Below are 26,162 nucleotides of genomic sequence, written 5' to 3'. Positions count from 1 at the left end.
CACCCCATTTGGTACAATGGGGCGGAGCTCCAAGTGACCAGCTCCTTCATGTGGAATCTCAAGCTCCGAGGAGCAATTTCCAGAAGTCACCTGAATGAGGGACAAAAATCATCTCCCGCTTCCAAGATTTGACTGCCTCTACTCCTAAGGCTTAGCCCAGCCCAGCCCCGCGCATAGTCTCTGCTGCTGCTTCTCTCTTGGAAGCATTCAATCTAGCGAGCAGGGAAGGAGGGGGGAAAGAAAAACGTGGACAGTGAAGTATGGTAAAAGTCGTGTTCCTGAATACCCAGCATCACCACAAGGCCAGAGTAAAGGGCCTTGGGGAGTGGGGAGGGAAGCACAGCTGGAATCGAAGTGAATACTGCTGCAGTTTTCGCAAGGGGCAGGGGAGATAATCAACCCTGACAGTCATTCCCCAGGAGCAGGGTTCACAGGCTTGCATGCCCTCTGGCAGGAATCCAGAACAGAAGGCTCTACACATGTACAAATTATACAGCTCTCCTTTGGAAGCAAATTCTCTGAGATGGACAGAGGAGGCAGCTTGGATCCTAGCACACCACCTCCTAACCCAGAGACAAGGAGGGCTTATCCGCTGCTTGTGGCCTTTAGGTTCCCCCTGCCCCCAGAAGTTCCTATGGATATATACATTCTTTTAAAACAAACTCCCTAGGGACAGTCCAATAAGAACCTTACTGATGAAGTATCCCTCCTCCCTCCCCACCCACAGGTCTCTTCTCATCAAAGCCTCATGTCCCATCTGGACACAAATTACTCTTCATTATTTTTTAAAAATAAAAATCTCAAAGAAAAAAAAGTGTCCCCAATATTCCCCCCTCCCTCATTGTTGCTCCCTTGACACAAGGTAAACTTAAAAAAAAAAAAAAATCTACTTTTCAAGTCACAATAGGATTTCCTATTGCGATGTTGAGTTCCCAGTCTCTACAGGGAAAATGGAACAAAAAACCACCCCAAAAAACGAACACCTTCATCTGCAGAGAGAACGTGTCTCTAGCTCCCGCTTGCAGAAAACAAAATCCATCTGGATCCAGGATACAACTCCTGGGACTCGCACCCATTCACACGGCCTAGCACTAGCACTGCAGGACTGGCGTGGTTCCAAAGACACTGCCGCTCTCCTCACATGGTCCCTTGGCTCCTGGAGCCCAGCTCAAACCAGCCCATCTTCTCTTGGGTCAGGTCCAGGTCCCGTAGCTTAATGCAGACCTCCCCGAGAAGGATGTTCTCCCAGAAGCTCTCCTCGCTCAGGACGCTCAGGTGCAGTTCCCGCTGCTGAAGGTCTCCTTTGGGAATCCCGTCATAGACAAGCTGCAAGACAGAGAATGGGGAAGGCCCATACCGGTCAGAACACGGTACCTTGGCAGCCTGGAGAAGGAAGTTCTCGGTTACAGAATGGGGAATCCCTACTGCTGCCCCATTACTGTGCCTGAACCATGCTCTGGAGGGAGAGTGTAACTCAGTCTCCATGAGCCATTCAGTGCTTGGCCTCTCTGCTGAGAGGACCAGATAGGAGATGGGCCCTTTTCCCGGGAAACTGGTCTGAGACACCAGCTCATTTGACAAGTTGCTGAACGTTCCTCGGTCAGCAGCGATTTTTGATCCCTACTGACCCAAGCAATCCAGCCAGTGCACTAGTAGTGGCAGGCAACTGGATTCCACCCTCGTCCTGGAAAGACGATAAAGATTCACTTAGCTGGCCCTAGATCTAACCTAACCCCATCACAGCTGAATGCTCTTTCCATGAGCCCTACATGAGCGTCAAAGGGAATCAGACGGTACCATTTCATTGTAAGTGGGGTTGCAGGTTTTCCGAGCCACTTTGGTTTTTCTCTTGGTGGTTTTCTGGGGGTCAGGCAAGAGATAGATCTTGACATAAGGGTCGGGGTCATTCCCGTCCTGGAGAGGCTGCTACAAGAGGGAGACACCAAACAAACCCCAGTCATTTCCACAGCACCAGGACACAGACAGAGCCTGCGCAGCAGCCACAGCTGCTGCTGGGATACAAGGCACCTACCAGGCCTCGGATGTGCATCACCATGATGAAGAGCTTGTTGTTCTTGTAAGAGATGGACAGCTTCACCTCCCCTCCCACCTTCCCGATGGGCCGAGACCACGTGGCATCTGGAAAGAGGCAAAGGACAGAGATAGTGCGCAGTGCCTACCAGCGCAGGGAATGAGCTACAGAGGCCAGCATAGGCCAGAGACCAAGCAGCGACACAGCTGTGCCGCAGCAATTCTAAACCAGGTGCCAGCTTCTTAGGAAGAAGCATAAAAGAACTTTAATGGAATCCCCTGGAGTGGCTGTTTTTCCCTTAGGTAACCACTACTTCGACTCTCATTCTCCTGCTCCATCAAGGGGTCAGGAAGGAATCTACCGCTGTGGTTTAGTACAGCACAATACAGGTACATTGTGTGGGTGTGTTACACCTTCCCTTTGACACGCCTGATATTAGCCTCCATACCAGACCAGACGGACCATATACAATGAATAGTGATACCTGCGGGCTTTGGAGCTGGATTAGTGCCTGCAGCCTTCTCATCCCGCGGGAGGGGGTGGAAGAACGTATACACAAGATCACACTGCAAGGCAAGAATAGCACAAGTCTGGCTTGTATCACACAGAGGTAACAGGCTCTCTTTTCTCCATCCGTAAGCACGTCCTGCACACTTCAAAGCAAGATATGTAACTCCACCATCAGTTATTAATATAGCACCTTCCGTCCTCCAGAATCCCAAGCCAGAGGAACATCTCACCACTTAGATGGTGCGTCTGATCTTCAAAGAACTTTACAACCTGGAATTAAGTTAAGACTTACAACCCACCTGGGATCAAAGCTAATGTTCCTGTTTCCATTTTACAGATGGGGAAACGGAGGCACAGAGAGATGTGACTTGCCCACTTCTCACTAACACAGTCTGGAAAAGGGCCCAGGAATCCTGTCCCTTAGTCACTTGCTGTACTCACTAGATAACACTCCCTCCTAGAACTTATCCATTAAGCTGTGTACGCTAGATCAACCTTCTCCACTGTGGACTGAGAGGCGCTGAGTGGAGAATCTTACCTCAGCCACCTCCGGGGCTGAGTGGATCAGATGCCAGATGTAGCCATTTAGCTCCTCTTTCCTCCTGTCAGCCATTGCCTCGCCGCGTGACCGGCCGATCACAAACCTACTGGGGAAACTGACCAGTTGTGTGTGTGCAGGAGAGAGAGAGAGAGAGAGCGAGCGAACAGTTAGCAAGTCTCCAATCCAGGGCAGCAGAATGCACTGCTGAAGCAGTAATGCCCCTAAGTGAACTGCTCTTGCCAGAGGCAGCAAGTGTTGGTGTGAGGCACATCACCCCACAATGGTGCTGAGTCGATTGTTTCTCACCAACAAAATCTAGAGGACTTTCCAGGCCATTCTGGACAGGTGCTGCCAGCAAAAACTGGTGGGCAGGGATGGGAGGGCCCTAAAGCCAAGGATAGCTGGATCCTGACAGGTATCTCTCAGCACCAAGACAATCAAGAAGGGCTCAGTCTGGGTGGGTGCTGTCTGAAGCCAGGGAGAGCTGTAGTGGGCTGAGTCAAGTTACAGTGGTCGGGGGGGAACAATAGGGGTAGACTTGTCCTCGTGGGTGCTGCCTGGAGGCAGGTAAAGCAAGCCAGGGAGGCGCGTCCTCCCTCCCAGCATGCCCCAGCCCAGAGATGAAACAAGCCCCAAACCAGCTGCAGAGTAGCCAACCCCTTTTCTCCAGGGATGGGACAAGAAGCAGTGCTGAGGAAGAGAGCAGGGCTACCTGGGCAGGTGGGAGGAGGGGAAGATGAGGCGTAGCTTGTTGTGCAGCTCCTGGAACTCTTCAAAGGTACGCTGGACATAGGTGACCTCGCAGGGGCTCTCCCGCTGCACCTTCACGATGTACGTCTGCAAGACAGGGAGGCAGAGCCGGTTATCGCTTGCATGCCTGAGTCTGATCTAACTTACATCAGTACAGATCGGGAGTAGCCCACCTGACGTCCAGATTAGCTCAGAATCAGACCCACTATGCACGCACTGAAATGCAAGAAGTTTGGAAATCAGACCGAGGTTAAAGTGTTTCTTTTGGCATCACTTCAGACCCAGTTAAAGGCTGGGGAAAGTTTTCAGGAACATGCATCTGAAGGGAGGCAGACATTCAAGTCACCTTTGAAGGCGTCATGGAAGGGTAAGTGGAAAGCACTGGGTTCTAATCAAATCATACAGTGTGAGGGCAGCCATCCAATGACAGGTCCCACATTTCCCTTCCGCCAGAGAACAGGGTTTGCCCCCTCTAAACCACTAACTATTCCTAGCGAGGCCAAAATCAGGAAAACGCTGCAGCAGCCTTCATTTGGTTTGTGTCTCTGCCCCTGGGACTCCACTGAATGGCAGTGGACTGGGCCTTCCTCCAAACCCATCCCCCAGCACAGAATCCCTCTCCCAGATCTCTCATCTCCCCCCGGCACATGCCCGGCAGAAGCAGAGCTGCAGCGCTCACATAGCCTTTGCTGGGGTTGAAGACTTTCTCGTGGCGGCAAAGGAAGACGTCGCGGATCCGGCCGGATGTCTTGAGCGTGTGCACGCGGGGGGCGAAGGAAAGTACGGGGCGGGTGTCCGAGCCTGTGAACTTCATCTGCGCCAGGTTGTGGATGAAGAAGTTGAGCTTGGTGGCCACGCTGCCCAGGCTGGACTCGATCAACCTGCAATGAGGGAGGGCAGCGTCTCAGTGAGAGAGGGGGACTCCAAAGGCAGCTGCCATTCATGGCACTCCTGGCCCCTAAACTCTCCTGAGTGCACAAGGGCCCCTCAACCAGGGCTGCTGGGACACAGAGCCTGGCTCCTTTCCTAGGAGTGGGGTGTACAGCCACTGAAGGCCCTTCCATCTCTCCCTAGTGACAGAGGGGCGCCCCCTTCCCCATCTGTCACCCAGCACCAGCTGCATCCTTTTACCTGGTGAAATAGGTGGTGGCATCGGCTTCGGAGTCCTGCGGCCGCAGGGCGTCGTAGACGTACTTGAGGTCCTCGAGGTCGGAGAGCTCCGGGATACCACAGGACAGCATCTGGGGAGCAGGGCAGCCAGGTCAGTGCCAGGAGCCCAGAGGTGGGGAAGGAGCAGGGAGAGGGAGATGGACTAGCCAGTCCTGGGACCTCTACAGTAAACATGGCCCAGGTGCGGGTCTAGATGGCCTGTCCAGCATCCCCACTGAAGACTCCTCCAGCGGAGAGGGACGAGGGCCCTCTCCCCATAACACACATCCACGCCCCATGAGATGTACTTAGCGAGCCCAGCCCAGCGCTGGGTGTGTCTGCCTGGATCCGAGTCACCCACATGGGTGAGGACGGCCGGGTGAGCTCCGTACGATTAGGCAGTCAGCGCTGCACTTCAGACAGCCAGAGGGGCGCTTGCGTGACACTAAGCACATGCCTCCCCCCCAAGGGTGGAGCACGCTGCTTTCATAGTGCTGTCAGATGGGACACAAGAGCCCAGAGTAGGGGGCAGAACCAGAGAGGCCAAGAGGCAGCTGCAGACTCCGAGGGGGAGGGAATTTCCCACCACTGGGGGTGGGAGGCATCTCAAGGCCTGGGCCTGGAGGGTGGCCCGCTCTTTGGAGACCCAGCGAGAGCAAGGCCGCCCCGGTGCCTGGATCAGGGCAGCCCCCCCGTGTTCTCACCAGGCCCAGCAGGTTGAGGAAGAGGTGGGTGTGCTTGCGGATCAGGTTGTACGCCTGGCAGCAGAGATCCACAAAGTCATGGAAGCGGCTGGAGGGCTTGTCACCACCATTAATGACATAGGCCATGTCCGAGGTGAAGACGAACGGGGCCCGGTCCCTGCACCACAGAAAGAGACACACGTGCCCAAATCAGCACAGGGAGTGGAGCAGAGGGGTCGACCATGGGAAATGGGACAACCAGCCACTCCAGTCTGTCCTGCATCCATCACAACACACCCTGATCCAGCTGGGAACAGCCAGGCTCCCTGAAAGCCGCACAGCAGTCCTTCCAAACCACTGTGCCCACAATACAAACTGTAGCCCTGTAGTCTCACAGAAACATGGCTGTCCCCAGCACAACAGCTGCAGGGAGATGATGTTTGGTCAAGGGAGCCAGGACTAAGCTCTGCTCCAGCATGTAGTACAATGGGAGCGATCTCACCCCTCTGCCAGGCTCCTGTGGGTGACACCCACCTTTTGATGTTGCCAAACATCTGGGCATGGCCCAGGAACCTGCCGAAGTCGATGTGGAACATGTGGCCGGTGGTTTTGAGCATGATGTTGTCGTTGTGCCGGTCACAGATCCCCAGCACGTAGGTGGCCACGCAGCAGCCGGCGCATGAGTAGATGAAGTTCTCCACCGCCTGGGAGAGGGAGAAGGGGTTAGAGCAGGTGAGGGGGGAAGAGAGACTTCAAAAAGGAATTGAGAGGAAGGGGAGAGAGCATGGGAATGTTTAGTCCCACACTCTCAGGAGCGAGCCTGGTCCGTGGGGTGGAGGGGGGCACTTAATGCTGTTCAGCTCCCTCACCCGCCTTCACCAGGAACTTGTTTTAAGTAACAAAGCATTAAATAAAAAAAAACAAAAACAAAAAAAACCTTGCACTCTTGCTGTAGGTCCTACATATAAACAAATCTGTGGGTACAGAATCACAGGGCTGGAAGGGACCTCAAAAAGCCATCTAGTTCAGGCCCCTGCGCTGAGTCAGAACCAAGTATATCTAGACCATCCCTGACAGGTGGTTGTCCAGCTTGTCCTTAAATGCAGGCACAATCCAGGTGCACCTGGCTGGCTTGGTTTATGCAAAAGGTCAAGATCAAGTTCACTTACTGAAGGTCCTAAACAAAGCTAAGCGTGTGGCCGAGCCAGGCTCAGGGTGCATCTGTTGGCCATTGTTTATGTGGAGGGTTTACAAGAAGTTAAGCATATTTGTTGGGGCATTCGTTTGTGCATCATCTCAAGCTGCAGAGGCTATTTGCCTCCCTCGGACCCCTGCCCCCTGCCCTATAGAGGGATTTGTATGGCCCCTTTCCATTCCAAAGTCACCCCGCTGCATCTCACTTCACTACCTTCTCGTACTCATCCTCCGTGGGGTTGTGCTTCTGCAGCCAGTCTGCCAGGGGACGATCCTTGAAGGAGCCCGTCACCCCATGCTCCACCTGGATCTTGCGCAGAGTCTCTGCGTTGGGGATCATCTCCACCATGCCTGGAAGAGGGGGCAGCAGGTACAGGGTCAGCACCCAGAATCGCCACTCGCTCGGTCCATTCAAACCCCTCCCCCTGCCCCGGGTGGCGCAGAGAGATCCCAGCCTGGGTCCCCAAGGTCTCAGCAGCCCCCTGAGAGGTCACCGTTCGGGGCCAGCTGTCACCGATTTGCATGCCTCAATTTGAGAGCCTGACTTGAAGCACCTTGGGCCTGATTTTCAGAAGGGCTGAATGTCTGCAGCTGCACTGCCCCAAAATCTGCCTCTGAAAATCAGGCCGCAAGAGTCTTCCACAGCATCTCCCTCTGGTGGCAGAGATGTAAGGCAACTCCCATGGATAGGAAAGACTCTGGGAAGGCAGGACAGTCCTGGGCAAGGTACATCCCTATGGATTTACCTGGTGGGGAGAGATACAGGAGGCCAGAGGGTCCTGAGCCCTTATGCCAAATTTACCCCCTCATAAACTGGTACATGGGCAAGAGCTCAAGTCTGGGATTATCCAATTCTTGCGGAAAGCCCAGGGTATATCTACCAGCTCCCGTGGCACAGTGGCAGTGAGAGTCCATCCCTGTGGCGCTCTAAGGGGGATGGGATGTTTAGAGCCTGCTTGGAGGTGCAGGGTCGTGAAGCCTTGAGTCCCTGCCTTGCGGGAGGCCAAGGACCTTGGCTATGTCAGGTGGCTGCTCTGACAGCGGCTCAGTAGGCGACGGATGTGCAGGCACCGATGCCCCAGAACTCTGCAGAAGCTGGGTTTCTAGGTGGAGTTAAATACCATCCAGTTAGCTCTGACTACTGAGGGGCAGCCACCTGTGCCGCCGTCCTGCCTTGCGGGATGCCTCGGGGCACACCCAGTAACAGGTCCAGGGGGCAGAGCTACCATCTTCACCCCCTGCACCTGCTGACTGATATTAGCCTGTGCTGTGGTTCTCTGGCCACAGCTGCACAGCGGTCTTCAAGGGACGCCATTACAGCAGCCAATGGATGCCACCTCCAGAAAGCGCTGCTCGAAGCACCTGCCTCACCTTCCTCCAGAAAAGGGGGTTTGGGCTTAAACACGTGTCAGAGCCCGCATCCACACTGCAGCATAGATATACCCAAAGGGACAGTCGCTGGGTTCATCCGCTGTTCACCCTGGCTCTGCAGCCACTGAATTTCCTACAGTGTCCCCATGCCGAGAGCATCGCAGCCCCAGAGGAGCAGCAACACCCGAAGAGAACTCCTTGGAGGAAAGTGGGAGACCGTCACACCCGGCCTCCGACTTACCCCGGCCCCGGCCAGTGGAGAAGCAGCGAAAGATCACCATGCGCATGTCCAGCCCCTCCTGCACCCAGATCTTATTCATAATCCGGATCATCTGCAGCGTCAGCATGTCCTGCCGGAGGTCGTCTCCACACTGGCAGTCAGAGGAGGGAAGGCGCATGGTCACAACTGGGGCGTTTCCACGAAGCCAACAGTTCACGGTTCCCTCTCAGGGGTTCCCTCTCCCAGGGATGATCTCGCACACCCTCACCACAGAGGCTTTTCTCAGATTTAAAAAGGGCACTGCCAGCTCTGCCCCTGCCCAGCACAGCCTTCACAAACCCCACAATTCATGAATGCAGGACGGGTCTCTTCCATAATGTGTCTGGGGCTAAAGGGGGGGTCACCTTTTGGGGGGACAGATGCGATTCTGGGGGAGCCGAGTGAGTGGGAACATCATGGGAGAGATGCCAACAGTCAGGTCTAGACTGTGGAATAGGGAAGGGGTGGAAGCCTCCTCACACAGAAAGCGGGACTGAGCACCAGCCCCGGGGGGAATAGATTGTAGGGAATGACACTGCCCATGAACTACATGATCCAATTGGCTTTTTAAACCTTCGGCTTCTGTGGCAAGGATTTTGTGGGTGAAGAACTGGACTCAAGTGCCTTCTGTTGATGGCATCCAGAGGGCCTCCCGCCCCCCATCTTGCTATTTAGTGAGAGCATTTCTAGGGGAACTAGGGTTTGTCACGCAGCCATGGCTTGCAGTGGAGCCGGTTCCCATCACAGTTCGAAGACCTCTGCTCACTTTTTGTTTGACAAGCACCTGGTCTCTCAGCTGCTGCAGAGACAGGAGCAGCCAGAGAGGGGGAAGTGTCCTACTGGCTAATACTCTGCAATGAGCTCCTCCCCACTTTGAACCAGAAGCCTCAGCAATGGCTGTTTGATCAGAACTGCCTGTGCCAGAGGCGCAGGCACAGAGCCAACCAGATAAGCAGCAGCAGCAGCAGGGCTCACCTTAAAGATAACGCGGATGTTCTCCCCGAGGGCATCCACGTTCTGGAAGGAGAGCTTCAGGGGCACGGCGTTGGAGTTGAAATAGGAGCAGTCCTGCCGCCAGGGAGGGAAGGAGGAGACTGTCAGGAAGAACCAGAGCTACCCGGGGATATGAACACTGCTGCAGGCCTGAGCATCCTAGGGTTATGATCTCAGTCTGCCAGGGGACACAGGCCCCCTCTGGTCAATCCCCTGTCAGTAGGACAGCAGCAGCAATCAATCTGCCCCCTGCAGGGATCACCAGCTCTGGGCCCTGGCTATTTGGGATGCGTAGAGCCACCAGGCCCAACACTCGGGCCAGGGGATTTGTGCACTAGCCAGTCACCCCACTTCTCTCTGCCTAGCTCACGCAAGGCCTTTGGAGGCATTTGACTCATGTCCCCAAACCCCCGCCGAGGTTCAGCTAGACAGGCACTGCAGCTCGGGGGAGGCAGAGAGCTGGACGCATCGCATCAAGGCGGGTGCGGGTGGGTGCATGGGGATGGGGTGCAGATCAGGAGCCAATCTGGAGTGTTGGGGCAGGTGGAGAGGAGACACGGGGCTGGGGGTCAGGAGCACATGGGTCCAAGGTACGCAGGCTGAGTACAGGTGCTCTTTGCGGGGCAGGTAGATTAGGGGGAATCTGATGGATGGACGATGCAAAAGGTCTCCTCATTAGAATCCATCGTCTTGGCATTCTGTGCCCCTGGGGGAATTAGCCCTACTACAGCAGGTGGACCAGCAGCCCAGGTCCCGATTCCCTTCTCGCCCCGGCTCAGTCACTCACCCTGGGCACGATCCCCTTCACCAGCAGGCTGGGGCTAAGCGGCAGGCGGCAGGAGCCGTTGGCGCTGAAGAACTGTTTCACATTGACCAGCCCGTCTCGGAGAATGGCCTGCCGGAGACGTGGGTCAGCCTCGCATGCACATCCCCACCCACAGCCCTGCCAGCAACCCACTCCAGCACCAACGCCCCCGGAGGGATCGACTGGCTGAGGGGGAGCTGCAGCTCTGCAATCCCTTCCCAACGGCAGCGTCTCGCTCTCCAACTGCAGTGCATGCCTGGGAACCCTGCCTTGCTCAGTGACCCCTGAAGGAACAGCACTAGGCAGGCCTGCCCGGTCACCCTCAGCCGGAGGGAAGTGCCTGTGACCTCAAGGAATTATGGGCGAGGAGGTTGGGGGAGCCTCGGCACATGTGTGAGGTGTGGAAGGCCCCTCAACGGGGGATGGGAGTTGGAGGAGAAGGGGGAACAACGCTCCTATCCCACGGCCCTTCAGCAACTCGCGAAGTGCAGCCAGCACTCCTTCGTGGCTCCCAACACCGCCTCCGACTGGGCGAGGTGGTAACTGGAGCAGCTGGGAGGTCCCCTGACAGCCAGCGCTCTTGGCCTGCTCCCTGCAGACAGAGGAGTGCTGTCCGTAACCAAAGCGAGCAGCCCCTTGAGCTTTGTAGTTTCAGTCTGACTCCCCTGCCCCTCATGCCCCTCCCAGAGGTACAGGCTAAGCACCAACCTGTCGTGAGGACGGAGCGGCCTCCCGAACCTGCTGGGCCAGCTTGGCCAGGGTGTTGACCAGGCAGCACTGCCGGTCGAACTCCTCTCGCAGGCCTTTGCCACAGCAGCAGAGCAGGGCCGCCAGCAGGTACTGGTAGCGGATGCTGAACTGGGAGTCCTTGAGTCCGTCCTTCAGCAGCCTGGGGGAGGAGGGCAGCATGGAGAGGTCAGGACAAGGGGCTCCAACCCCTCTCATTCCTACTGTCCCCAGTGCAGGAACTCCAGGGTGGGGAGCTAGGGCTTGTACCTCACAGGCTAAGAGGGGGACAAGTCATGGCTGGTGATGTTAAATGGTGGGATGCCCACTCCCCAGGCACCCCCCATCACTTGGGCAGGCCCCAGCTGAGCACAGACCCCTCCCAAAGGCTGCAGCACCCACACCAACATTACCAGAAGAAGTAGTGGGTGATTCTCAGGTCACAGATGGCTCGCTTCATAAGGAACCGCACCAGGGGGCTGTCCAGATAGCACTCATACTTCAGGGCCTGGGAGGAGAGAAGCAAGGACATTTCTCCATCAGCAGGCAGGACAGACGGACGGGCCTGGCTCTAACCATAGGCCATGCTGTGCACGTTGGTCTGAAAGACTCAGTGACTCACCTGCACCAGCTGCGGCAGGTAATCCAGCAGCTCTGCGTCCGACATGGAGTCGATCCAGTGTACGGCTGTCCTCCTCACCTCCTGATCCGGGAACCTACAGCCACAAGCCACGCATCACTGAGAGGAGGTCACAGCAGGCTCTCTCCAGAGGAACCCAGCCCACCTGTCTGCAGATGAGACCACCGGGGTCCCTGCAGAGGGTCTGCTGGTGCCATCACAGCCTCTCATGGGTGCATTGTGGAGGTACTGGGGAAAGCACAGCTGCAGCCTCCCAGGAAAACCACATCACCCCCCTGGGAATGCCACAAAACATGGGAACGGAGATGTCTGTCCTGTGTCCAGAAAGTCTCCTGGTCCCCTTATCCACCCTTTTTATTTTCTAGGAGGATTCCTGTTGGATCAGTTCCCCCAGCTCCCCTACTGTGCTCACTACCAGGCAGTGGGTCATGGCTGCAATATTAAAGGGAATACTAGTAGGCGATAGCCAGTCTATGTCCACCTCCCCCATGCCCAACCTGTGAGTGAAGATTCTAAACCCACGTCCCACATATGCACAGCCTGTGCCCCGTCCCCACAAGCCCCGTTTCTCCCCCTCCCCTCCAGGCTGACACAGCACAGTTTTAGGATTGTTTGGCGTTCAGATGTTCATAGGATTTGGATGCATCTTAATGCGGCGACTGGCTGAGAGGCAGAAGCCACAGCCCCCAGTGAGTGGCTGGGGCGAGGAAAAGGAGCGGCCTCTGCCCACCGCATGTCCACCCCCTAGGATGGACTCCCCAGGCAGTGGCTTACGTTGCATGCAAGAGCCCGAGGGCATCCTGGTGGTTCATGTAAGTCCATTGCTTCAGCAGGGCGTAGATATCAGGCAGGCAGGCCCACTCCCAGCTGGGGGCACTGGTGAGCAGCAGAGGCAGCGATCCAGGCTGCTCATGGCAGTAATAGCGCTTCTCCCACAGTCTCTTCCGGTCGGCATCCGTCAGCCTAGGGCAGCAAAGGGCACAAGACACAGACCTCAGTCCCCTGGGAGGGCAGTGCGTTTCCATCCCTGCTGTACGTACAGGGGCCCTGAGGCCCGGAGTGGGGGAGTGACTTGCCCAGGGTCAAAGAGCCCTGAAGACAGGGCTTGACACTGGTGTTACTGGGAGCAGGGTCTGGCTCTAGGAATCTCAGGAGCTGGACAAGAAATAAAAGGGTCATTGCTCTGAGTGGCCACAAGAGAGCAGGAAAGTCAACCCTGGGACACCCACTTTGGCTCCTGTTACTAGGACTGGGTAGGGCTGCCTAAGAGAAGACCTGAAGCTTGTTGCTTTCACCAACGGAAACTGGTCCTATAAAAGATATTACCTCACCCATCTCGTCTCTCTACTATCCTGGGACCAATGTGATGTAGTGGCTTATGAATCAATCCCGTTTTCTGAGGAAGGCAGCTGGATCAAGTCCTGATCAAGCAGCATAAACCCTTCCACCTCAAGCCTGATAGATTCAGGGGGTCAGCTGGCCGGGCAGAGGCAAGTGACATTGATTCCTCCGGACACATCTCAGCTGATTTTCAGCTTGCACTGAAATTGAAGAAGGTGAGGCAAGGAGAATTTCAAACCCCCCTCCGTTCTCTCCCCCTGAAAATCCTGATCAGCACTGTAGCAACCTGGCGCCCCTGTGCTGCACACAGTTTTCCATTCCAATGACTGCAGGGAGTGACAATCCCTCGCTCGTGGGCCTGTATCCTACAGAGGCAAATGACATTAGCGCATTGTGGCCCCAGTGAAATGAGTTTGGCAGGTCTCAATTTAAGGTGTGTCTACGCTACAATCATGGGGTGCGCTTGCAGCTCTCGTAGATTTACCCGAGCTAGATTTGATCTAGTCTGGGTCCCGGAGCAGTGAACCTGCAGCAGCGTGGGCTTTGGCATGGGCTAGCCACCTGAGTCATTTTCCACGGTTGCAGGCAGGATTGTACAGACCATGCTGCTGTGGCTTCAGTGCTCTGTTACCCAAGCTAGCTTGTAGACATAACCTTAGTGCCTAGTGGACATTTCTCCACATCACAGACCAGTGCACAGTTCAATGTGATTGGCAGCTCCAGAGATCTAAGAGCTGCAATAGTGGAGGCTGGGGTTGGCACTGAGGTGCATTGGCAGAGCTTGTAGCGGGGAGCTCAGGGCTGGAATAGCAGGGTGCAGATCGGTAGTGAGGGGCATCAGCAGAGCTGGGTGTGGGAAGCCGACCCACCCAGCTCCCAGGCCTAGGTCCATTCCCAGACACTCCCTTTCACGATTACTACAGAGCTTGCCCAAAACAAACAAAGGCAAAGGAAAGCGAAAGCACTGCCTGCGTAGGAGAAGGTGGGAACGACCCACCCTGGCAATGAACCTGACGTGCTCCGGAGCAGGCGGGCCAGGCACTGCCCTCCCAGAGCACAATGCCAGGAAGGGCTGGGTGCCTCCTGCCAGTTCCCAGCACTGCGCCCTGTTCCTCTAGGAAGTGTCACGTTTCAAGCCAACAGCTGCAGCATGTGTGGGGCGACCACGTGGCCTGGATCAGCTGGCAAAGGAACAGGGACAGCAAGGCCCCTTATTCCCACTCGACCGAGACTGGAACATACCTGGCTGGCAGCATTCCGGCCAGCGGGAGTGGGCTCAAACGCCTCCCCTCCAGCCTTCCACCTGTTCTCTGCTGAGCCTCTCTCTCTCTCTCTCTCTCCTCTGCCAGAGGGGCAGCTCCCGGTGCCACCTGGACTCAGGACTCCGGGGGTCTTTTGCAGGGGATGGGGTGGGAAGTGCTGCCTGTGGGTTTGGGACCCAGATCCGCAGCCCCAGCTGGGAGTGACGAAGATGGAGGATTGAGCTTGCCCACTTCTGGCTTTTTATTGCTCTTCTGGACCCAGCGGCTCTGGGAGGCTCATGCCTACACCAAGGCCCAATCCACCCCACAGCTGGGGAACGGGGTGCAGGTAGAACTTAACTCCCCAGCCTCCTACTTCTCTCTCCCAAGACAATTGTCTCAGTCTCCTCCTCCCAGCACCAATATCAAGTTCTGCTGCCTCTTCCCCTCTAATGTCTCCAAACCCCACCCTGCCCCAACTGCTCCTAGCTCACTAGTCTCTCGCTTGCCTCCCGCGCCCACCTCTCACAGGCCTTGCTTAGACCAGAAGCTCTGTGAGCGTCTCTCTGTTGGCAGAGCACCCGGCACTTTTGCCACACCGGATACAGGGATAGTAATAAGGATCATTCCTAAGAAGAAGAAGAATGCTGAAGCAGATGCTGTGCCCAGCAAGGGAGCAGCTGGCAGAGAGTTTGTTGTAGGCGCCAGCAGGGGGCACTCTCTGCCCCAGCAGCAGAGTGTGTGGCTGTAGGGCAGATATCACACCTGGTGACCGGGATGTGCCTGTGTTCCGGATTTGGCCTTAGAGGGTGGGGCTATTATAGAGGGCACACAAAGGCAGGGGCAGGAGCCAGGGATACATGCCTACATGAGACTGGGGAGGGAACGAGGATGCAGAATGGCCCCTGAGCTTGGGGAAGAGTCAGCTCCCCAAAACCACAGGGGTTGGGGGGGGGGGGGAGGGAGGAGATGGTGTGGGGGGGGGGGGGGGGGGGGGCCAGGGGCCTGTGGTGCTTAGAAATGGAGAACTGGAGGAGAAGGAGGGTGAGGTGGGCCAGGTGCCATATGAGACAGGGGCTGTAATGAACCTTACATTGGGAGTGGACCTCCCCGCTTCAGCAGGCACATGCAGGGCAACCTGGCAGGAGGCACGGATGCCCTGTGGAGCCATGTGTGGGGATGAATGAGTGAGACGGGGAATGTCGCTTGCTGGTTCTTCCCAGCCGGCTCCAAGAGACTGGGCCCTACCAGGTCCCCTGGGACCTTTCAGTTTCCCACTGTTTATTAGAGAAGAGGGACAGATACTGCCCCCCTCCCTGCCCTGCTGGTCGGCATCATGCCCTAGGAGTGAGCGCAGCCTGCAGTGAGCTGCCCTGCATGTGGCCAGCGACACCTGATCCTTCCTGTTTATAGACATGTCTGTGATGCCGAGGCGTAGGCTGGGCTAGCCAGCTGCCCTGGGCAGGGGGGGAAGCGGGGGGTGAGGAGGAGAGATGGCTGGAGACACCTTCCTTGTACACACATCTGGAGAAGGCAGTTTCTTCCCTTTCAGCCATCTGCCAGAGTGCGAGGCCTGGGAGCTCAGGGGAAGGACAGATGAACAGCCTGAAAACAGCTGCCTTCAGACAGGGAGCATGGGGGGCAGAAGCATCAAACCTGATCCCTGACCCTCAGCCCTCGCCACTCCCTAGGGAGCTTCCCAGCTCCTTGTGTGGTTCTCAGGGCCAGCATTGACATTATTGGGGCCCCAACCTGCCAGAGATGAGGGTCAGGCCCTTGCATGACTCCGCTCTGGTCCTGCTGCGGACAGACAGCACATGTGTGCAGGGTGGGGATGGGGGGGGGGAAGAGTGTGAGATCGGGCTGGCCTGAGAGACACAAACCTGCCTGGCCACAGACCCTTATCCAAAGGCGATTAAAGCAGAGGGAGTTTTTCTGTTGCCTTCAACTTTGGATCAGGGCCCAAGAGACCCCTCCTCCCACAGACAGACTTCGGAGGACAAAACCCAATGGAGATCCACCCACGCCAGCCAGCCCCCCAGTCATGGCTATCCACGTGTGACTGCTTCTTTGTGCAGTGCCCATTGGCGAGCTACAGTCCAGGGCAGGAGAGCTGGAGACAGCATCTCGGCCGAGGTCTCGCCTCCCCGCGTGTCGTCCCCGTGGTGTGTGCGTCCCCCCACGCGGGCATGGCCTCTCACCAGTACAGCGATTCCTTCTGCATCACCTCCTTCAGCTTGCGCTGGTCCTCCTCGCCCAAGCTGCGGAACTCGTACTTGGGGCTGAACTCGGCAGCCGGGGGGCTCGTGAACGTCACGTTGAAGGCAGAGGCTGGGAAATCAATCTGCAGGGCGGGAGGAAGAGCGGGTCAGAGGTCACCCAGCAGGCTCTGTTAACATGCTACTGCCCTCCTCAAGGGCACGTGGGGCACTCGGGATGCTCTTGCCTCAGATTACTGATCCCAAGGCACATGGTGTTCTCAGCATACCTGCATCCCCCAACCCATGTTACTGCTCCCCCAAGGCAGGTGGGATTCTGGGAATGCCGACACCCCCTCGCTCTGTGCTTCTGCCCGGAGGCAGGTGGGGTGCCCAGGCTTCCTGCAGCCCCACGTGCTGTGCAATTGCTGTGTGTTCACGCAACTGGCCATTGCAACGCTTATTATTAAGGCTGTGAAACTCGACACACACGGGGCCCTCCCAGAGGGGAACGTGAAGCCGACAGGGGCGGGATTGCCCTGGTGTCCGCCTCATGGCCAGGCCCTACCGATCCCGTGAGCCATGAACTGGGAAGTGCTGGGAAACTTCCAGGCCAGGTGCACTAAGGGCCATTAGGAATAAGGACTTGTGAGAAAAGAGACTCAGCTCGCCCCGCTCTGCGCAGTGTCCCAGTCTGGAGCCCAGCTGACTCAGCCCCTGCCCCTCCCAGCATTCCCTACTATGGAGCCAACAGAGCAACTGCTTCCTCTCCCCCTCAGCCGCCTGCATGTTCTGGATGCCACAGGCGGGTGAGGGGCACCCAAGGGCGCACAGCGGGCTGCCCCCTCTGATTGGCGTGACCAGATACGGAGTCCCAGCTGCATGGCTAGTGACCGGCTGGTGCAATGAGATGAAGGGCCAGTCCTCTCACCCCTCTGCTATGCTAAGACCTTGCCCTGGATTTGAGGGGTGCATATACCCCAGAATATGATCCAGTTAATTGCAACCATATTATGTGCATTCAGCCACCCTGAAGCAATGAAACAGAACACCACATAGTTAAGGGTTAATTTGGAGACAAGCTTTCAGAAGCAAGGTCATATCTAGCTGGCAGTTTCTGCTAATCAGAATGGGAGGAGAGGACAGAAGTACTAAAAACCTTGGTGGTTAGAAAACCTTGATTCTAGATGCCTCTGATATGAAAAGTTTATTGAAAGTTAGAAAAGTGATGACACAGTAGGAGTCATTATGACCTATGTGTTTTGTAGAAGTTAGTTATACAAGATTTGCTAACAGAGTGTATTTGGGAGCAGTCCCCTCAAGCCATCTTGAGAGACATTTTCCCTGACATCCTTTATCCCCAGTGGGCGAGCAACTGGCCACTGCGAACCTGCTGTTAATTACTCAAGACCGTTCCAGATGTTAGGTAAATATCTGGGATGTTCTAAGCCTATTGCTCATGTTTGTGTGTGCTTAAATCTAATAAACTGCAGTTTTAGAGAGAGCACGCTGACTTGCATGAAACTTATCAAAGGGAAGTGCTGTGTTCCTGTTGATTTATTCCTTACACCGCCTGGAGTGAAATAGTTAAGTTGCCCCTGTTGGGAGTTCTGAAAACAACAGGTAACACTGCCATTACCTGCTGGGCTCGGTCAGGGTAAGGGGAGGCTCCTGCTGGGGGAACCTCTCTTTCCTGGCCTGGGAGAGTTTGGAGGGAGAGTCCCACTTTCACTCCCCTCTAGCACTGAATACTGGTTCACACCAAGACCAAGCTGGGACAAACTGGGCAAGTTTCCATTCTGATCCTTCCTCGGGGAGGAAGAGGAGGAGATCAAGCTTCCCCAGCCCTGGAAAGCCGCAGCCTCGCCCTGCCATTCCTCCTGCCTGCAAGAGGAGCCGACGGGGCAGAGCAGGAATGTGCTACAGCCAAGGTAGACACCTCCAGTGACAGGTCACGCTGGACCCTCTACCCACCCACCCAGGCTGATTTTCAGTTGAAACTGTGATGGATTTGTCAGTGACTTTGGGGAAGCCCCAGTCGCTTGGACATGCATCAAAGGGATCAGTGCACGGAAATGGTAGCAGCGGAGCTGGAGTAAGAGAGAGAGGAAAGACTGAGTGGTAAGGACAGACAGAGCAGAGAGAAGGCAGGGCTGAGTGCTATTGGCACTGCAATCCTCCCCCTTTAAGGCCAGCCCCAGCAACCCACAGATTCTCAATCCATCCCAGCTGGAATATTTGTCTTCCAAAGCTGCCTCTTTCCCACTGTGCTCCGCTCCACTGCCGGCTCCTTGTGTGCAGGGCTGGTTTTGCCGCTGAGCACTCAGCCGAATCCTTGCCAGCACTCGCGGGAAAGAGAGAAAGGGAAATAGAGAGGCACAGTCGAGGGAATGCAGACGCGAGCTGGAGGGGGGCAGAGGAAAGGGAACAGCCCAGGGGAAAATACAGAACATCTATGGACCGGCGAAGAGGCTGGTTTTTTTTTTTTTTATGGATGATCAGCTAGTAGGTTGGCGGCTCCTATCACAGGTGACACCGTTATGTTTTGTATCTGATTATTGACTTGGGAAAAGCCCACAGTAAAGCATCCACTTCCCAGCCCACCCTGTGATTGGGACACCACCTCCATGTCCCTGACCAGGTCTTTGGGTTGAGCAAAGAAGAGACCGGCCCGCACAGCATCCACCCCAGGTTTCACACCGAGCCCAGCGCATGTTGGGACAGGAGTTTTCAAGCGTGGCCAGCGACAGGAGATGTCCCCTGGTTTGCAGAGGAGAGTGCTGAGCCCTCCCAGCTCTACCTGATTTCAATGCCCAGCTGCCTCCGAGAACCAGGCCCAGGGCGGTTCCCGCTGAGTCCCCCAAAACGGAGGGATCCAAACCCCAGAGTCCCATTTGGAAGATTTCTGGCCCAGAGAGTCAGGCACTCACCTGCAGGATAACACTGTCGGGCTGGTTGAAGTTGGGGGCACTCGACCTGGCACTGGAGTTGTCCTGAGTTGCTGGCCACAAGCCCAGGAGCTTCCGCCCACAGGTCAAGACCCTGGCGAAAGGAAGGAGATAGGGTGTTATGCCCTTCCCTAGCAGAGAAAAGTAGAGCACGATCCCATGGCTGGAAGTTGAAGCTAGACAATGCAGATGGGAAATAAGGTGTACATTTTAAACAATTTACCAAGGGTTGGGGTGGATTCTCCATCACCGGCAATTTTAAAATCGACATTGGCTGTTCTTCTGAATGACTTCCTCTAGGAATTATTGTGGGGCAGGTCTCTGGCCTGGGTTACACAGGAGGTCAGACTAGATGATCACAGTGGTCCCTTCTAACCTATGCATCTATGAATCTAGAGCCTGGGGCATTAGGACCTGCTTTGCTGAGGCTGAGAACAAGGAGAGGACCCAGGGGACGGTGGTTTCCTGAGTACAGGTGGCTTCATTGCAGAGCCTCTCCAGGATGGGAGCAGCCCATAGTGGGTTGGGTTTGACAGCTGATGCCATGCTCAGCAACAAGCCCGACACAAGGGCCAACTCAGTGACCTTGGTGCCGGGCGGGCGGGGCACTGGCACCAGGAGAGCCCCTGGGTTTGGTATCCCAGCTGAGTCAGTGCATACAGTAACCACCCTCCAACATGTCCGTTGTGCCCAAGGGATGGGGACAGGGAAGGTGCACATACTGCCTGAAGTTGAAGAGCGGGGTGGTGACCCAGCCCAGGGCCTCGGGGACCCGCCGCTGCTTGTTGGTCTCAGAGGAGCTCCCCGGAGGCGGGATGGGCACAGCGTAGAGCGTGGCGCTCAGCAGCGTCTCCCGCGGTAGCCGGTTCACTTGGATCGGGAAGCAGATCCTAGAAGAAATCACCCGGGGATCTGCAAGTCAGAGCCTTGGCTTCACAGCCAGGGGATCCCTCGGCTTCACAGCCAGGGGATCCCTCTTCTCATAGTCAAGGGGCTCATTGTGCGTTCTATCAGCATACTGCCCCTGGAATTGCAGCCCAGCCTGGGGGCGCTAAGTGCTGTAGGGTACATCTACGCAGCAGCTGGGAGGGTGCAGGCAGGCAGACGCCCTAGCTCCTCTCAAGCGAACGTGCTAAAAATCCCCAGTGGGGCCACGGTGGCATGGGCAGCAGCTCAGGTTAGCCAGCCGAGTACAAACCCACCCGGCTCCCTGGGTACGTACTTGAGTGCACAAGCTCGAGCAGAGCGAGTGCATCCGTCTACCCAGGCTGGGAAGCACCCCCCAGCTGCTGTGCTGACGTACCCTCAGGCCTGGTCTACACTAGGACTTTAATTCGGATTTAGCTGCCTTAATCCGAATTAACCCTTCACCCGTCCACACTACAGAGCCAGTTAATTCGAATTAAAGGGCCCTTTAAATCGATTTCTGTACTCCACCTCGACGAACGGAGTAGAGCCTAAATCGATTTTGTTAATTCGAATTAGGGTTAGTGTGGACGCACACCACCGAATTAATGTGGTTTAAAACCGAATTAAGGTGCTTAGTGTGGCCACGCACAATCGAATTTATACAACCTGTTTCCCAAATTCGAATTATCTAAATTCGGATTAATCCTGTAGTGTAGACATACCCTCAGCAACACCAGGCCCTCCGGAGAGGGAACTGCCTTTCCCCAGTCTGGACAGGACAGTGAACCGCTACAGATTCTAGGGCCCAACCCTGAGACTGCAGAGCAGTCACTGAAATTCAGGGGAGTTCGGGCATCAGCGCCTCTTGGTACTGAACCCAGGGGCTGGTGAGGGAATTTCCAGCCCCCACTCAGAAGCAGAGACCCCAGCTCCGACCTAGTGGTTTCTAGGTGTATCTACAAAAAGAACAGGAGTACTTGTGGCACCTTAGATACTAACAAATTTATTTGAGCAAAAGCTTTTGTGGGCTACAGCCCACTTCTAGGTGCTTATAGGCTGCCCCCCTTCCCCCATTACTGTCATGTCTGAGCACCTCACACCTATGCACAGGTCAGACCCCCAGCTGGTTGAAGTCACTGCAGCGCCATTGACTTTAACGGGGCTGTGCCAGTTCACACCAGCTGATGATGGCCCGATGTACCGATCCTCCCAACGCGCCTGGGATCTCCACTGTGCAGACAAGGAAACTGAGGCACAAAGTGGGGCCGAGACCTGCCCCAGGTCATACAGGAGATCCCGACTCCTGATCCTATGCTAGCCCAATGGAGGTTGTCCTCAGGAACAGGACCTGTCGGTGGAAGAAGTGGGTTCTCGAAGAGCTTTGCAGTAACATGGAGACAAGGCAGGGTAGAAGGCAGATCTGTCTGGAGAGAGCGCGGCTGCTCTCCCACCGTTCACTGGGACTCTGGGGATCAGACACATTCCTGCCTGATCAGCGTTGCACTGCATGAGGAAGGGCAACACCGAGAGCTGCCTTGAAAGCTAGAGCCTCGGTTTCCCTGTCTGCACGTGGAGATCCCAGGGAGGATCGGTACATCTGCCAGGGGAGAGACCCACGCCGACCCTTTACCTAGGAGAAGGGATGGGTCTAGGAGCATTAAATCTGCCCCCTGCAAGGCTCCCAGCTGCAGGGGGGAGTGTTGGGAGGGAGATGGTCATGGATCCTATGGAGGAAGCAGCTGGGTGGCCATGGTCCCTACTACCTCTTTGGTCTATAGAGGGAAGAAGGGGCTGGGTTCCCCCTCTATAGGAGATCCTTTAGATCCTGCGGGGGTGGGGAAGAGAGTAGAGGAGCTTGGTTGATCTTCTATAGGGGAAGCCCCACAGGCCCTACCAGAAAGGGTTGATCACTATAGGATACCCCATAGGCATCAATGGAGGGGGCAGATGTATTCTATAGGGAAGCTCTGCCAGCCCACCTGTCTAGTCAGATTACATGCTAGTGGATTTCACCTGGTCCTGAGACTTCAGCTCTGGGGATCTTTCCTCACACTGTGGTTCAGAGGATCTCATTTTACCTCTCCCCAACCCCTCCCCTTCTTACCTCCCCCCTCCTGTTCCCACGCCAAGGTCTGGTGGGGCCACCACCTGCAGGACTAGACACACCTCCCTTTGGAGCCAGTGCTGCTCCAAAACATCCCAGCAAGGGGGATCAGGGTAGGGGGAGAGGAGACAGAGACACAGACACACACACACACACAAACCTCCATGCAGTCACCTTAAAGGAAGGTGGCCCCCAGAGGTCCTGGAGCCAATCCTGCAGGGCTAGCAGAGCCCAGGGGTGTGCCAGACCAAAGCAGTTTCATAGCTACCGAGAGGGCAATGCTGGCTGAAGCAGCTGACTCCCATGGCTGAGGTCCCTCGTGCAGCCAGCAAAGGGGACCCAGGGAGGTGGCTCAGAGCCCAGCCCATGAAACTTGGGCTTTAACCCCTCTGAACATGCAACTTTCAGGGGGCAAAGATCCACACAAAGGGAGTCATCTAACAACCCCGCTCCATGCCGGCACCGCTATGTCTCTCTCCCTGGGTCCTTCTCAGGGGATAGGCTCCTTCTAAAATTATCCCTTTCCCCTCCCCTTTGCGGGCTTAGTACACATGCCCTCTCAGCTGCTAGGGCTATTTTTAGATCAGATCCCCTTTCCCTGGAGCAACTGGAGCCCCCAGAACAAACAGCCCCTGGACACAGGGTTAAAGGAGAAGACCCACCAGCAAGAGATGAAACAGGGAGCGCTTGGTTCTACCAGGGGATCCGACACCCCTCAGAAGTTATTTCACCAGGACCTCAGATGCTCCCACTGGCTTTACCATAAAGCTCTACATACTACCTCTCCTTAGTCCCTGCAGGGCTCCTCTGCTGAATCACACTGGGTACCAGTGCAAAACCCCAGCACTGCGTTAGGGTCAGGCTTAGTCATGCTGGCAGGTGGGGCCAATTAGCTCCAACCAAGCTATAAATTGGGGCCGGGCGTGTCTCTGGGAGCTAGAGGGAGACAAGGACCTGGTAGGGGAGTCCCTGGAATACCTTGTCTTTAGGAGGAAGCTGAAGCTCATGCTGTGCTGGAGTTACCAGTAGAGAACACCCTAGGGAGGGTGGAGGGATGGTGTAGATACCAAGGGCCAAATTTTTCCAAAAATCTTACCAGATGATCTGGCCACAAGGGTACCAATGGGAGCTGCTGGGTGCTGAGCCCTAGGACATTCAGTCCTGAGCTCTTTGGCAAAGCTGCACCCAAGCTGCGGTCTGTGCACTCTGCTGAGGGTCTGGTTGGTACTTGCCCCTGTTGTTCCAGAACTGCATTAACCCCACAGCAAGGAAATGGGCTGACTGTTGTCAGCCAGCAATGATTCCAGAAGAGCCCCAGGGGCGATGACTGTATTGTAGAGATGGTGCTTGTCTATGGGGGGAAATGTACCGGTGGAAGTATGGTGGTATAATTATACTGCTGTGACTATACCAGTGTAGCTCCTGGTGAGGACACTTATTCTGGACTATACAGTACAACTATAGCAGTAGAATTATAGTGATATTGTTTTGCTGGTAACTTTCCCCCTATAGACAAGCCCATGGGAGGAAATCTCTTCCCCTGGGCTTCTGGTTTGCCAGACCTGACCAGGGTGCAGTTTGGGTCCAGGGCCCATTTCCTCAGAAGCCCCTGAGCTCCTGGGGGAACAAGTGGTAGGTATATGACTTGGGTTTGACCCACCCAATGGCTTTCTCCTGGGGTACTCATTACAAAGCTCCTGGTGCTCTATTACACTGGCAGCACGTCCCTCCAACAGAGGGATACCTGGAGTTTAAGCCCCGGGGCTGTTCATGTTTCCTGCTGTGAGGACACCTGAAATGCCATCGCTCCCTGGCAGGGGGCGTACAAGGGAACTCTGTGAATCCAGTTCTCGTTCCCCTGCGAGATCTGGTGGGGCACCGAGGAAGAATGGAGGTAGGACAGAAGGGTGCTGCTGGTTCTCCCTAGCTTCCCCATCTCATTCCACGGGTCAGCTCTGCCTCTCCCATAGTTGCTTAGACATCTGCATTCAGTCCTTGGCAGACTGCGTCCAGCCCCCCTTCAACAGGACACCTGGCCTGTTGGGTGTCCCTCTTCTCCCCTCCCCACCCGAGGCCAAGGGATGCAGGTCAGAGCTAAGCAGGGAGCTGCCTTACTGCTGGTCCCAGATGATGAGGTGGAAGAGGTACTTGTACACATGAGCCTTTCTGGTCTGCAGGGGGCTGCAGAGTTCCTTGCCGCCATGGGTGAGCGAGCAGGAGAGGTAAAAGTCTTCGTAACTGCAACAGGAGAAAATAAAATGGAGAGGTAAAGACATGCCTGCAATGTATAGCAAAGAAACAAAGGGGCCTCATCTCCGCTTTCTCCAGTCATTGTGGGTGTGTCTATATGGACGACTGGTGCACTGTAAGCTGGGTGTGAATCTACAGCGCACTAGCCTGCCATGCACTAACAGGCCATGTGGACTCTGCTACCGCACACTAAAAGTTCCATTGTGCACACTGGCCTACTCCCATATCCGTCTCCCTCTCCTCCAATTCCTCATCTCTTCCTTCCTTCTCTCCTCCCTGTCCCTTTCCCTCCTCCCATCTCATAGCGGCACACAAAGCAGGAGCAGTGTGCAGGGGAAATGGCTTGGTTTATTCCAAATCTAGCAGGTGACAGGTAAACCGAAGCCTTTCAAATGTACCTGACATCTTCTAGGGGCCCCAACGGGATTGGACAAGCCCTGGACTGAGCTCAGACGAAGATGCAGAGATCTGGATAAGTCTCCCTCCCTCCCAGACTCGATTTCCCACTGCCTTGCACCTCGGGTCTGTAAAATGCTACCAGGTCAGACTTTCTCCACTCACGTACATTGCTGTAGGGTTTGGTGCTTGCTTGGCATAGGGGTAAGTGACACCACCAGCTATGAGGCAAAGGGAGAAACAGACCTTGGATCCTTAGCCCAGCTCTGGGGCCAAATTTTAAGCTGGTGCAAAGCTCCACGGAAATCAGTGGCCCCAGAATCTGGCCCGTGGGTCCATGAAACTGGGCTCAGAGATCTGGGGAGGACAGCTTCCTCACCAAATTTCTGGAGCTTACCCAGAAGGGTCAGCAATGCTGCCCGGGGCGGGGGTCCTCTGCTGTGGTCTGCGGCTGGAATCCAGAGGCCCGGGCACCTCCATGACAATGCAAGACACTGGGGGCTTGAGGGGACACTGAACAAATGTTTCTCAGGTTTGGGTGGCCAGCAAGGCTGGAATTTCAGGCCAAGGTTTGTGGCAATCTTACTGTCACCCAAACAGGTTCATCTGCCCTGAGATCAGACGCACGACTCTCTCCAGAGGGGGCAGCTGACTCTGAGCGCAAACTCCCTGTCTCCTCTTAGCCCATTCCCCTCCCCAGAACATTTCAGCTCAGGGTGGGGGATTTTATCCCCCTTTCTCCACTGCCTCTCCAGATCAGCCATGGGATCTTTCTCCCAGGCTGTTACCCCTTTGGGAAAGAGGGGGGAAGCTACCGAGAGAAGGCCCAACTCCTTCCAGACAGCCAGATCGACATATGCCACAGAATGCCATCACATGAGGGTCTCCCAGAAGGATGCAGCCATGTGACAGGTGCCGAGCGTGGCGGGGTAACAAAGGTCAGAGGATGCCTGGATTTCCCAGGCTACTTCCTTTGTTCGGAGTCAATCACCAACTGGAATACATTAAGGATGGGACAAAGGCGAGGGGTCCCCGGAGGGGCGGCTGCTACTACCGCTGCCGCCTCCCACCCCCTTCGCGGGCTCGTGTTGCTGGAGCTGCAGAGCTCTGTAAGGCGGCCAG

At 55.8% G+C, this 26,162-nt stretch overlaps 1 protein-coding gene across 1 annotated transcript in view; it reads right to left on the bottom strand.

The window, feature by feature from the left end:
• The window catches only part of LOC112118399 (phosphatidylinositol 4-phosphate 3-kinase C2 domain-containing subunit beta), a 78,070-nt gene continuing 51,908 nt past the window's right edge, over window positions 1-26,162 (bottom strand). The window contains exons 12-33 of the mRNA XM_024216683.2: window positions 24,510-24,632; window positions 20,104-20,271; window positions 19,364-19,475; window positions 16,437-16,579; window positions 12,428-12,616; window positions 11,636-11,729; window positions 11,427-11,521; window positions 10,996-11,176; window positions 10,270-10,377; window positions 9,465-9,557; window positions 8,472-8,601; window positions 7,074-7,210; window positions 6,200-6,369; window positions 5,687-5,843; window positions 4,965-5,074; window positions 4,513-4,714; window positions 3,796-3,920; window positions 3,081-3,198; window positions 2,517-2,598; window positions 2,033-2,139; window positions 1,798-1,926; window positions 1-1,326 (exon numbers count right to left, since the gene is read on the bottom strand). Of these exons, the coding sequence (XP_024072451.2) occupies window positions 1,138-1,326; window positions 1,798-1,926; window positions 2,033-2,139; window positions 2,517-2,598; window positions 3,081-3,198; window positions 3,796-3,920; window positions 4,513-4,714; window positions 4,965-5,074; window positions 5,687-5,843; window positions 6,200-6,369; window positions 7,074-7,210; window positions 8,472-8,601; window positions 9,465-9,557; window positions 10,270-10,377; window positions 10,996-11,176; window positions 11,427-11,521; window positions 11,636-11,729; window positions 12,428-12,616; window positions 16,437-16,579; window positions 19,364-19,475; window positions 20,104-20,271; window positions 24,510-24,632 (2,962 nt within the window). The 3' untranslated portion in view covers window positions 1-1,137. The remainder of the gene's footprint in view (window positions 1,327-1,797; window positions 1,927-2,032; window positions 2,140-2,516; window positions 2,599-3,080; window positions 3,199-3,795; window positions 3,921-4,512; window positions 4,715-4,964; window positions 5,075-5,686; window positions 5,844-6,199; window positions 6,370-7,073; window positions 7,211-8,471; window positions 8,602-9,464; window positions 9,558-10,269; window positions 10,378-10,995; window positions 11,177-11,426; window positions 11,522-11,635; window positions 11,730-12,427; window positions 12,617-16,436; window positions 16,580-19,363; window positions 19,476-20,103; window positions 20,272-24,509; window positions 24,633-26,162) is intronic.

Source organism: Terrapene carolina, unplaced genomic scaffold (genome assembly GCF_002925995.2).
Source record: "Terrapene carolina triunguis isolate 2854851 unplaced genomic scaffold, T_m_triunguis-2.0 Scaffold199, whole genome shotgun sequence".
NCBI classification, from domain to species: domain Eukaryota; kingdom Metazoa; phylum Chordata; order Testudines; family Emydidae; genus Terrapene; species Terrapene triunguis.
The sequence above is the reverse complement of the archived record's forward strand: the minus strand, read 5'-3'. Positions and strand labels throughout refer to the sequence as shown.